Source organism: Eptatretus burgeri, chromosome 6 (assembly GCF_056783735.1).
Source record: "Eptatretus burgeri isolate ZD-2024b chromosome 6, Ebu_testis_v1, whole genome shotgun sequence".
NCBI classification, from domain to species: domain Eukaryota; kingdom Metazoa; phylum Chordata; class Myxini; order Myxiniformes; family Myxinidae; genus Eptatretus; species Eptatretus burgeri.
The window spans coordinates 63,560,097-63,573,699 of record NC_140966.1 but is presented as its reverse complement, the minus strand read 5'-3'; the positions used below and the strand labels follow the sequence as shown (position 1 = coordinate 63,573,699).

General features: G+C 42.6%; 1 protein-coding gene across 5 annotated transcripts in view; it reads left to right on the top strand.

Annotated features, from left to right (window-relative positions):
- The window catches only part of TBC1D24 (TBC1 domain family member 24), a 45,548-nt gene that overhangs the window by 20,494 nt on the left and 11,451 nt on the right, over positions 1-13,603 (top strand). For 4 of the 5 annotated variants that reach the window (XM_085885371.1, XM_085885369.1, XM_085885370.1 and 1 more), the window contains 5 exons: positions 1,423-1,930; positions 5,100-5,280; positions 11,636-11,810; positions 13,176-13,334; positions 13,438-13,501. In XM_085885371.1, the coding sequence (XP_085741497.1) occupies positions 1,423-1,930; positions 5,100-5,280; positions 11,636-11,810; positions 13,176-13,334; positions 13,438-13,501 (1,087 nt within the window). The remainder of the gene's footprint in view (positions 1-1,422; positions 1,931-5,099; positions 5,281-11,635; positions 11,811-13,175; positions 13,335-13,437; positions 13,502-13,603) is intronic. The other variant, XM_085885373.1, reaches the window with a different exon arrangement.

Genomic DNA, 13,603 nt, shown 5'->3' with positions numbered 1-13,603 from the left:
CCTGAATGGATCACAAAAATTCCCTCTCTACAACGGGTTTGGGCTAACTACACATGTACCTATGAAGATATCTCACCTGAGGGTCCTATATGGTGTAATGCGAATTTCCACAGCCGTAACAATATTTTCAAGTGTTTGTGTTTTTTTGTTTGTGCATTTGTGCGTTATTCTTTCCCGGCCAAACCAAAGTACCTCGAGGTCCCAAATATTGGGTATCGGTACTTCAGGATCTGGGCAAGGTTTGAAGCTAACCCCCCCCAACCCTTAAGAAAATTATCTGTACATAAATGTGTTTGTGTAGTTCTGAAAATCATCGGAAACGGCTGGGCCAATCGCCAATTGATTGTACCGAGGTTCGAGTCAAGGGCACCAAAAAAATCCCCCGCCGCAATGTGCTGCATGGGGGAAAAAAATACGTGGAGGTTCTGGCACACGTCTAATGAAAAACGTTGAAATCTTATAAATAATTGGGTGTTTTTTGTTTTTTGTGCGTTTGTTTGATACTCATTCATAGCCAAAATCACTGCTATGAAAAACTCACACCAAGCCAGGCTGCACCCCCATAACTCTCCTCCCTTCCCCCACCCCACAGGCAGCGCCAGGTAGCCCCTGCTAGTTACTGAATAAAAATTAAAATATAATGTCGGCTCCTGCACGAACGCTGGCCATTTTATCTTCAGACTTCCGTATTGTCCTCGTGATTGATTCATCCATACCATATTGCCTGATTAAAGATGAGGCAGAAACTGATGATAATTTATTCAGGAGATCAAGTTTGACCTCTGTGGTCATTGTTTTCCTCCTCCTCTTCTTCTCTAGTTGGTTTGAATCTCGTCCTTTGGGAGTCATGATCGATGTATTGGAATAATCAAGATTAAAAGGTCACTTGTGCAACAGCCAAGTTGACCAACGACTGCATTCCTCCATCACCGATTAGCTTGCGGGTGCACGACTCGCAAGTGTACGAAGTGTACAGTGCAGTACTGTAATTTTATATTGTACTGCAAAGGTATAATAAGTTCATTTAATTATATGGCATATAATAACATTCATAGAATGCAATAGAAAACGAAATGATGTAAAATTTATTGCTTCGCTTTATCGATTATGTATGCTTTGCTGCCACAAAACTCACTCTCACGTTGGGAAGGTTTTGTTGCGTTGATCCAGCGCATAAATGCAAAATCGTGGTCGGAGAAGCCGTGTTGGAAGAAGTTTTGACTGTATGTACATGCATATACTGTTGATTTGTCCTTGTAATTGCTGTATAAGTACACTGGTGTCTCTTGATATCCTTATCCTGCATGTGATGTACTGTATATACAAGCTCCTCCATGAGCCTGACATTAGTTTGTTTTTATTTATTTCTATGCAACAACTTCTCTTTCTGTTTCCCCATCACTGTGTCCTTTTCATTTTCAGGCAGGGCCGGTGGACAAAAAATCACAAACTCCGTGCTGTCGCATATCACTCTATCATCAAAGCTCTGCCCTGTCGCGTGGTCACCCCAGATGCTGATGTCTACCGGGATTGGGCAGCACAACGTGGAGCAAAAAGTGCACGAGATGCATTTCCCAAGCGCTTGCCAGTTTTTGCAGAGGGTGTTAATCCACCAGTTTACTGCCTGACACCTGAGGGTCATGCGGCAACCTGGCATGTGTTGTCAGCCATCGAGGTGCACTTTCCAGACGTGACTTATTGTCCTGCGTTGCCTGGAGTTATTGCTCTGCTGGCGCACTTCTTTCCCGGAGAGCCGGAGCTTTTTGAGGCAGTCTCGAGACTCCTGGCCTGCACCGATGCATCTCTTCACCTTCTGGACCAGACATATCATGCCAATGAGGCATCTTGTATGACGTTTGCAGACCTTGTGAATAAATACAGCACGGGTGCTCATCGTGTTGTAGCAGCTCGTTGTAGCTCTGTACTTGAGGTGTGTAAGTAATGTCGATTTTTATTTTTTTTTTAAAGCAATTTTATTGAGTAGCACCCTCTATTAGGTCATTTATGTGATGAACCAAACTGTGGCATAATGATTAGAGTGTCCACTCTGAGTTGAGGTTGGTGGTTCAAACCCCAGCCAAGTCGCACCAAAGACTTACAATATTGTATGTGCTGCTTCCTTGCTTGATATTCAGCATTTACAGGATAGAGCATGGAAAAAATAAACCCATAGGTTAGCATTCATGGAAGGGAGAAAACTCCTCGTTGGTTGCCCCGCTGAGTGCGAAGAGAAAAGTGATGTCATACAGATTGTTGCTGGTACCCAGAATTCTCTGGGAAGTGACATCACTTTCCCCAACCTCAGTAGCTGTGTTTGTTTGTCAAGTCCAGTCTGGTGTTGTCGCATGTATCTGTCTGTGTGCGTGATTTGTGTCGCAGCTTTTCCACGAGCCTTAGAGCCGGAAAAAAAGAAAAAGAAAAGACAAACAAACTAAAAAACATAACTGTAGCATATTGTTGAAATGATTGTCAGATTTTTCCAAACTTCTGCCAATTCGTGGATTTCCGAATTTTATTTTATTGTTGTATTTTTGAAATTGGTTGATATTTTAATTAAAACAGAAGGTTTGTAAAACTTTAATTGTTTGACAGTATTGTTGTGTGCATGGGGAAGGGTGGTGGTTCCAAGTGTCTATAATGGAAAGCATCATGAGGTTCATGCTCTTCACTTCACTTTGGTGGAGAGGGGTTTGTGTCTGTGCATGTGTGGTCATTTTGAAGTCCAAGATGATGAAGTCTTGTTAGTTTGACTTTACCCATATAACACCCAACCCCCACAACACCCCCCACCCCAACTTTTTATGATTATGATCCCCTAATTCACAACTCTCTAAAAAAATCCCACCATTTCATTAAGCTTTGCCCATCAGCATTGAATGATCTGGTGTTGTAATGGCATGGGGAGCGAGCTGGATGATGAGTTGAGGGCAAATGCTGCAGTGGAGAGTTTGAGTGAGTTGGAAGAGGTTTGATAGTGGTCATCACAAGAGACAGAGTTGGCAGGTTGGATTGAGGGTTGGAGTGGAGAACTGGCTGGGCACTAAAGAGAGTGGAAGCTGCCTCAATCATCTGGTGTGAGTCATTGCTGACCAGTTTTCTGTCAACAGCAATCTCGTTTCAGCCCACTGCATCTGTCAACTCTTACCCATGAGGAGAGACACCATCCCTCTCCAATATGGAGACTTTCAAAACGTTTCGGAAATGTCCATCTACGCCTTTCGCACACGCGCTGTTCATTCGCTTCCATTGACTTACTGTACTTCTGCTGATCAGAGCATGTTGAATCTGTCGTTGCCAGGGCAAAATCAAATCGTCTTCAACACAATTTGCCGCATTAAAATGAAAAAGTCAAACTGAGGGCAATTCCAAAGCGGTTAACCATAATCGTTGTGTTCCTGGATGCAAATCGGACTCGTGAGAATACGAGAAATAGCCATGGATGAGAGATGTCGCATTCCTTCCATTTCCCGTTAATACCAATGAGTGGCTGCAGTGGATAAGGAGCGTGCAATGGCCCGATGACTGGCAGCCTTCGCACAACTCCCGGATGTGCACTCATCACTTTGTTGCACGAGACATGGACGGAACTGGGAACAAAACTCCATCTTGAAAAACTGAAATGCTGAACTCTTCCCGTGGAATGAATGGAGTCTTCATAAATGTAAACGTACTCCTAATAAACTTCAAGCCAGTAAAGAAATAGTGCAACTATCTAGTCAACTTGCTGAATAACTAGTGAACTTTCACAATGGTTCACTACTGGCTGAGTTGATCAACGCTAATGGTGGAATCGCTCTCCTGCTACGGTGATGGGGATGGATCGTCGTCGTATTTCCATGACGTGCCAGGGGCTGGAGAAGAAGTTCATTTGGAGTCTCCTACAAATCTTCAGAGGGTTAGAGGTTACAAAATTTGCCATATTCCTTAATATTGTATATGGTAACTTTCCTTTCTATAATTAATATTGGCTGGTTTTTATTTATCTATTATTTATTATTAGGGGATGGGGGGGGGGTGGAAGGAGGTGTTGTCATTCCATGTTTTATTGCCACAATTCCACAATTTCAAATTTTGCCAATCACCTTTTGACAATCCTCGGGTCACTCCCCATGTGTACAGGATGTCGTGAGTCAAAGGTTATTGCACCCTCTGTCTGCTTGTGTAGTTTTTAGATGATTGTTGATTGAAATATTTTTATTCCCATGTTTTTTTGAAAAAAATGAAAGGGGGGGGGAGTATATCTGACATTGTAATCTCGTCTGTCTCCGTGCGTCCGTCATGCTATCTCTTAAACGGTTGTGCAGGAAATCACCAATCTTGGTAGTTATGATCACAACATGAAGGTACAAGAGTAGTGCCATATTTACCCCTGCCCCCCTGGGTGGGATCAAAAGGTCAAATCACAAAAATGCAATTACTGGACATTTTAAAACATATTTTTAAATGAAACTTTGCATATGCAAACAGCATTGGGGGATGCATGAAATATGAAACTATTTTGGGGTGATTTGACCCCCCTGCTTTATTCCTTGGGGTGGGGACTTGGGGTCACAGTGGTCAAAACGGATTCTTTTTTTAACTCAGAATTTGATATGGGGTCATTCCTGGTGGAACTTTTTGCCATCTTTCAACTTTGCCTTGGGTGGGAGGTGTGGGGATTTGTGATGTGTCATCGACTTCGCTCGAGTGAATTTCTAGTTTCATTGATTGATTTTGCAGATTTAGAACATGTATATATTATATACATGTGTATATATATTTTGCTTTCTGCTTGTTTTCACTTCATTCTTAACTGGTTTACCTGGATGGTTGTTAGCCATTCATATCGGTAAATGTTCATTCACTTTTGGCTGCTGAGGTCGTATGAAAGTTACACAATGGTTCTTTATGTATACCTTTCGACAGCTAAAATTGGAGACTGAAAGTATAACAAGCTCCTCCATGGGCCTTGAATCGCTGCATAAAAGGATTAATACCATGGGAAAGGTTAAAAAAAATTTTTTTACAACTCCTGAACAAATGCATTTTATTTTTGACATGTTGCTGCTGTCCTCTCTGCTCAGTTCTAAGCTCCTCTACTTCGCACACCTTGCAATCAGGTTTACTCCGATTGGCTGACCTGGTTATTTGAAGACCTTCCATTTGAGTACACCGCATGTGTTTTCGATTCTTTCCTGCTGGAGGGTCATAAGGTGCTGTATCGTGCTGGTCTCGCCTTGCTCAAGTTCTACAAGACCAGTGTGAAGGCCAAAACACTTGCACATCTGGATGCTGGAAATGGTAAGTGTCAACATTTATTGATTCATTGTGGGTGATTTAATCTGCCAGCATTGTTTGTGAGGTGGAGCTTTTGTAAAATTGCATGTACATGGGGAAAAGTGAGAAAATTTTAAATCGAGGGGGGGGGGATGGTATCGAGGGAAGGGGGAGAGAAATGTATAAAACAAGGTGTGGAGAAGCGAGGCACGGGGATGGGGGTGGGGGCAAAATTTCTCCCTTTTTGTGTGTTATACCCCCCCCCCCCTTCAATGAGATTTCCTTTTCTGCTTTGGTAACTGCATGACATTATCATTGTCCTAGGGGCTTTCATGTACCTTTGTTGCTTGGTTGGTAGGGGGTCAAGTTGGGTTTTCTGTAACTACAACTACTATTGCAGGATCAGATCACAAAGTTTGCATTGAATGATGTTAAAAGAAAGAGCATCGCAGATGATTGCAGGGTTTTGTTTTTTTTTATTCAAATTTTTGACAGGATAGACTTGTGGAAGAGCAGAAAAACAGGGGACAACAAGAAGCGAATACTTCGATATCGCGCGGCTGGGGGCAGTAAAAGTCAAGGTTAAGAATGATGAAACAATTTTGCAGTTATAAAATTTAAATGTCGACACGGTGAATTAGCATGCATGATGGGAAGATTTGTGACGTTGGACAAATTTCTATTTATAGCCCTCAGATCAAAGGGACGTACACGGCCATAAGTGTGACAGAAGACACAGGACAGAATAGCCAATTATATAACAGCGCGATATCGCCGTGCTGTAAAAAGTCAACAGATAGTGGGGAAAATGGAAAACACAAGGACAGTAACGAATGGCTGCACCACAACATAAGGAGAAGAGGTGCAGATGAAAGGGGGACATGATCTCAGCAGGGCTCGGAGGTAAAAATGGGAGGGACAATGAGGTGGTGGTTATTTAAGAAAGGATCCAGAGAAGAATTGGGAAACTATAGACCTGTTAGTTTGACTTCAGTTGTGGGGAAGGTGTTGGAGACATTAATTAAGGACCAGATGAGGAACCATTTAAATAAATACAAACTAATTAAAGGTAGTCAGCATGGGTTTATCAAAGGTAGTTCCTGTCCAATAAATCTTTTGGAGTTCTATGAAGCAGTGTCTGATTGAGTGGATGAGGGAAAGGCAGTGGACATAGTATATCGAGACTTTAAGAAAGCATTTGATAAGGTACCACATCGGAGGTTGTGAGCCAAAGTGAGGGCTTGTGGAGTGGCTGGTCAGGAAGCCAATTGGATTGCAAACTGGCTTCGTGGTAGGAAGCAACGAGTGACTGAGTGGGAAGATGTAAGTAGCGGGGTACCTCAGGGATCAGTACTCGGCACATTACTCTTCATTATTCGCATCAACGATTTGGATAACGGGTTAAAGAGTAAGCTTTCCAAATTTACAGAATGGCACAAAGCTTGGAGTTGAAGTGGATAGCAGAAGGGGTGGTGATCAGATTCAGGAAAGTATTGACACTTGCATAGATTGGGAAAAAAGATTGGCAGATGGAATTTAACCTGAGCAAGTGCAAGGTGTTGGGAGTGGGAAAGAACAATGAAAATAGAGATTACAGGATACAAGGGGTAATTTTGGAGCGTGTCACACAGGAGAAGGATCTGGGGGTGGTAATAGATATGGGAGGTAAGCAGGCAACACAGTGCCAGGCAGCTATAGGTAAAGCAAATGGGGTTTTAGGTTGTATAAGGAGGGGGATCAATTATAAATCAAAAGAGGTGCGGTTAACATTGTACAGGAATTTAGTGATGGTTACATCTGGAATATTGTGTGCCGTTTTGGTCACCACAACTCAGGAAGAACATAGATGCCATTGAGAGGGTTCAGTGCAGGGCTACTAGATCGATTCCGGGCCTAGCTAGACTCAGCTATGAGGAGCGGCTGAAGGAGACAGGGCTTTACACACTAGAAAAGAGGTGGTTATGAGGAGATACGATAGAGATGTTTAAGATAATGAAAGATATCGATAACATAAGTGCAGATGAATTATTCAACAGAGTAGACAGTGATGGGACCAGGGGCCATAGTCTGAGAGTAAAGAAGAGGAGAGTTAAGCTCGTAGAAAGGCAGGGGTCTTTTACTCAGAGTAGTTGATGCATGGAATGGCCTCCCTGGAAAGGTAGTGGCTGCAGAAACAGCAGATATGTTTAAATTGGAATTGAAGAGGTACCTGTAAGTTATGGAGATAGAGGGCTATGGGGATGTTGGCAGGATTTTTCGGTAGTTTGAGCATTGATGGGTGATTGTGTGCATGTGTACGGAGTGCTGTTGATGCAGGTATCGTTAAAGGGTGTTGTGTGGTTGATGTGTGTTTTTAACCAAGCCCATGCCCCTCCCCTGAGGGGAAAAAAAAACAAACAAAAAAAAAACTTCAAAATAACACACTTAAAATAAAAGAATAAAAATTGCTGTTTCTTCTTTGGATCATGTGTGGATAAATTATTGTGTTGTTATGGCACAGGCATGATGGGCTGAATGGCCTCCACCTGTGTCTATTTCCTTGCATTGTCGTGGGTAGCAGACTTGTGCTGGAGGAAAGAACAAAGCCGATCGCATAACGTGCCTACAACTTATGGCCAGCGTATGCGGAACATGTGCGTCATACGCTGGCATACGTCGAAAAATTTTGAGCATGCTTAAAATTTGTCGACGTGCTCGGCGTACTACGACGTATGCCAGCGTGCTTCAGTGTGCTCTTAACATATACAAAACTTACCCATAACTTATTCGACGTGTGCCAGCATATTCGGCAAATTTTTCATACGTCGGCATATGCTGGCTAAAACGACAAGGTGTGACAGGGCCTTGACACTTTGATGTCTCGTGCAGTTATGATTTGAATCGTCGAGCGGCAGCCTTTTAATAGGCTATGCCACGTGATCGTCGGCGATACGCTGCCGCGCTATGCATATGTTAGACCAGTGTTTCTCATCCGGGGTTCCCCGGAACCCGAGGGTTTCGCAAGAGGTCGCTAGGGGTTCCGCGAGAAAGTAATAAATAGGCTAATGTATTTTTGAGTAGTTTTTGTTTGATTTAATATTCGTAATTTTACTATACACGTACGGCATATTGTTCGAAACTCCTTGGTTATTATAATAGAGGCTTCAACCTCTTATATTATTTACAATTATAACAACCATAGGGAATGTTATCTTGTAACAACCACGAAGCGCGATGGATGCCCGGAATAACGACTCGTCATTGAACACGGCACACGGCCTGTACGTGATGACGTCACCCACTCGAAGCACGATGGACGCCCAGAATAACGACTCGTCATTGCACACGGCCTGTATGTGATGATGTCACCACTGATGACGTGGTCTGTCTGTCATTGCCAATAAATTTGACAAAAAGGGGGTCATTTTTTTTTCCTTAAACCAGGTATCCGAAAAAAAAAATTATATTTTATTTACCACGTGAACTACGATAAAAATATAAAAGAGCTAGATATTAATAATGGTACATAATAATTTTTATGCAGGGGTTCCCTGAGACATGAAAACTATTTCAAGGGTTCCACAAGGGTAAAAAGGTTGAGAAACGCTGCGTTAGACTATCGTTGGGCATAGGTTGTGAACGCCAACAACACGCGAAGCATTCGTTGGTATAAGTTATCTATATATTATCGAAACGTTCTGTGTACGTTACCAATACGTTATGCATACGTCCAACTCGTTATGAATATGCCCAAAACTGGAAAAAAAAACATCAATAGTTCAGCGTACGCCAGCGTTTTACATACATTTTGATACGTTGCCATACGCTGGCTAAAACGCCAAGGTGTGACAGCGGCTTAAGGAAAGGATTTCTGGTAGGGTCTATGCGACCAGAATAGAGCTGGTTAAAATTCGATACTGCAAGACCACCAACATGCATGGGGTGAGCAAGATGCATACCGCAAAACCTGGCCTCTGTCATGAGATGCCAAATATACATGTGGGATCTTGGACTCTATGGCCTCAATGTGGGGCAAGATGGGAAGCGCAAGTTCCCACGTCCCTCCATGATAAGGTCCCTAAATAAGAGGGATGTATTCCAGAGATACATTTTTACTCCGCACATGCAAAGCAAAAATCGTGGTTAAGCAATTGGTTCACTTTATCAGTCTGTCTTCAAATGGCAGTTTTATAATCGAGAAACAATCTTATTTCGATTGAATGTTATAAGTTGAACATGAATTTGAAAACAAACCTGTAGTTCAGCAATACTTTGGTTCTGAATTCATCCCAATCACACTTGCACAGAGTGTGACAATTTTTTTTTACTCTGTTCAACAAAATTGAAAATCATTCCAAAGAGGAAACCTACTGTTTTTGAGGATGCCATAAAGGACACAAACAGCAGGCAGGAATAACTAATGCAATGTGTGAAACATACTAATGCAATGTGTGAAACAAGGTGGTGTAAAAGATGCTGCATCAATGGTTGTAAACTTCAGAATTTTTTTTTCTACAACCTTTAAAATCGATATTTTATTTAAATTTAATTTACATACTTGAACACGAAAGAACACCGTCTTTTTGGAACTTTCAAAACCCTTCTGTTTAGTAGTACTTGCACAAAATGTTACGGCATTTTACGTCATCACGACTAATCAAATTTGCCGCTCGCAGACTGCGTTTGGGGTAAGGTGTTCTTGTAACTCTCGCGTTAATTATATTTCAGATATAGGTTGTTTATCTTTATAAGCTACAAGACAAAGGATTTGGCCCTGCTGAAAACTCCAAGGCAGTCACAGGCTTTGTAGGCCAGCTTGTAGATATGATATTCCTAAGAAAGTTTGGAGAGACTGTATACCATTTCCAGAGGCTGAGCACAGAAATGAATTGGGGAATTTGTCAGCTGGTCCTTATGGAAGGGGAAAGTGGAGTTTGGTTCTTTCCTGCATCCAAAGACATGTTCCAGGTGGTTCAGCAGTTGCTTATTTTCTCAAGAACAGTGGGGCTTGGTGGGGGGTACCTGCCACAGCTTGCCTTTTAGAGCGGTCAGGAGCAATACTGCACAAAGTGGAGGAATCTGTAGTGATGGATATTCTCATGATAAAGACCAGTCTCAATGGCAAGTTCTGCAGAGACTACAGGTTCATATCGGTGGTTGATTTCCAAGTCGAAAAGGCAAGCTCACTGCATAAACCATACCTGGGATGAGATGTTAGAAAGGATGGCTGATGATGTGAAGGTATCAACTGATGAAGGAGAGGAAGATGTTTTAACCAGACTCGGTGGCATATAATGGTTGGACTGTCCACTCTGAGTCTGGGAGGATAGCAGTTCAACCCTGACCCCAGCCGAGTCATACCAGAGACTTCAAAAATTGTATGTTCTGCTTCCTTGTTTGATGCTCAGCATTTAAAAAAAAAAGGATACAGCATGGCAAACAGCCATAGGTTGGCAACCATTATACAGGCTTGATGGGCCTAAAGGCTTCCTCCTGCATTGAGGCTCATTTTAACGGAACTGTTAGTGCATGGGACATTTCTTAATATCTGTAGCCAGAGATAAATAACATAGTTGGTGGAAGAAATGGTGGATCAGGCCAGACCAGTTTGCCAGAGATGGTGGTGCCTTGTTGGTTCCTTAAAGACTGCCAGATCGGTGGACACTTTCAAGAAGGCATGATTTGAAGAGTCAAGAGAAACTGAGGAAGAATAGGAAAGTTTGGAGATGATAAAGTATAGCAGAGAATGTGAGCAATTCGAGGAAATATCAGTTGGGAATCCACCAAAAGGGTATGACCTGCAGTGCAACAAAAGGTATTTGCTGCAATAACATGGAGAGTGCAGGTGTGAGGATTGATGCCAAGTATGGAGTGATGGCTGAAGTCACCACAAATTAGGAAAATAGTTACAGTGGGAGGCAAAGAGAGGAAGATGAGGAAATGAGAGAGCTTCTTCTGCAGATTCTTCACTGTTGTAAGGTTAGTAAACTATGCACAAAAACGAGACTTTTCTGTGAAGGTGGACATATTCCAGAGGATGGAAAAGGGAGGGGGGGGCAACACAGGACACATTTAGTTTATACTGTCATGAGGTGAGTCACCAATAAGCATTGAAACCACACATATGACAGATGAATGCTTGTGTAGCTTTGGAGCTTCTCGTCTATCTGCCATCATTGATTTATAAAATATAGAGAAACTGACAAAGTTTGTAAACAGCCAGACGTGTTTATAATTATGGCTGTACAAGCTTGTGTATGAAACAAAATAAATCATTTGTATCGGTTGTTCCATAAATAATATTGCATCACTCATCTACTCATATATGTTGATAGTGGAGGCTGATGATTCTCCAGATGCTTCAATTTGTTGATCGACGAGCATTTACCATCCCTTGCAGACTTGCGTGCAGAGGTTCGGGGCTTTGTGCGTAACGCAGCTTGGCACATGATGCCCGATGGGCTCATGGAACGTGCTTTTGGAGTCCGGCTCCTTTCCCGCAAAGAGATCTCACTGCTGCGACTTGCCAATGAGCGTGTCCTCTTGGCAAGGGGGGTCACACACAGACACAGTCGGTATGTACGCTATGCACTGGCTTTGTGTGATGCTCGGAGACATCGATTTATTGGCGGTGTTCTTGGTTGTAAAGCAGAGATGGGGGATTCGGTCTTGTGCCCTGGTCTCTCTCGGTAACACCATGGCTCCAGATGAGCATTTGGCTGGAATGTGACGGAATAAATTGAAATTTGAGCTCGTGGTGATAGCAGCAGATTGTTGAATCTACAAACTGAATTTGAGTGAATAATTTCCAATATGTTTGCATAGCAGCTCTAACTTGTGATCAAAATGCAAGTAAAGTCAGATCGGGAAAGGTGCACATATATCTTCCAAATAATACCGCACTTGGTTTAAGGATTATGTTTGTGATGGTATTGGAGAGGTCCTCCGTACGTATCGTCTTTATGGATGGGTATTAAGGCTCAGGGATTATCTCGATAAGAAAAAATTCAGGGTGAAAAATGTCTGACTGGGTGATGCAGAGGTGTCAAGCTTGGGTTTGATTTCCGGCCTGATTATAAAATGTCCGATTGGTGCTTCGCAGGTCCGATGTTTCATCACATGGTGTACCATCCCTCAGATGGATGTTAAGCTGAGGAACTGTCTGTGAGCATTAGTTGGTGAACATTAAAGATCCCATTTTATCTTTTGCGAATAATAGGTGAGTTACCACTGGAACCCTGGCCAAGTTCCAAATTTTGGCTCTGACTACCACTGGGATTACAAAAGTAAACCACCCAGCGTAATCTTTTTCATGAGACTGTTTTGGCAGCATTGTGCCTGCCATTGGATAGCATAGCAGATACTGACGGGTAAAGTGAACACACCGACATTGGAGAAATTAGGAACGCTGACTTGAGATTTAGACAGACAAGCCTGGATCATGTCGAAATTATCAGATAGACAATGGATTAGACACAAGGCAATGTTGAGCCACCTTGCACACCTTGAGGATCTGCAAGTATATGAACAAAAATGTATTGCACTACCACTGGGTATGGAGGGATGGATGGTAGAGCAAGCATTTGATGTAAAATCAGATGAGACCACAGAAAACTGAAAGAATACCATCTATAATAGCAGCAGTTCATGTGCCCTGGTCTTCTGCTGTGAGATGCTATCACCACCCAAAGCCTTATTCTGACATTCTAAAGGTTCAGTTCATAGAAGAAAGCAGGACTTGACACCCAGATGACCCCTGCATTTTGATTTGTATGTGGTCCACTCAAGGTGGTTCACTGCTGATTATAAGATCTGGTAACTCTGAGGAATTTCAGTTAAAGCTTGTTTGTGGAAGTTGGAGAGATTGTGATGTAATTGAACTCGAGAGAGTATGCGACACTTTGGGTTTATATTAGATATTCTGTGCCCGTGGCTTGCAGGCAGCCAATGCACCTTTCTGTGGAGATTCATAAGGTGCTGTCCGATGTCATCGATGAACAGCAGATCCGTGGCCTGTGGCCATGGCTGCCTGAACGCTTTGCTTTGCAGCAGCCGTGGTTGTTGTTTTCGACTAACGAACATGGATGTAGCCTTTCCAGGCATGTGGATGGCATGTGGGGAGGATGGGTGAGGGGTTGATGACCAAGTTGTGGGAGGAGTTTGTTTTCAGCATCTAATCTGCTTTTATTGTTGTTCATATAGGTTTTACATGCACTGTGAGGGACATTCTCCAACGCTGATGCTCATAAAAACGATTAACAAAGAGGTGGGCACATGTTTTTGATGACATTTTGTCAGACTGTTTGTCTTCACAGGTCAAGGTCAAATGGTGGTCTGAAAACAAAACCACATTTTTTTTTTTTTTTTT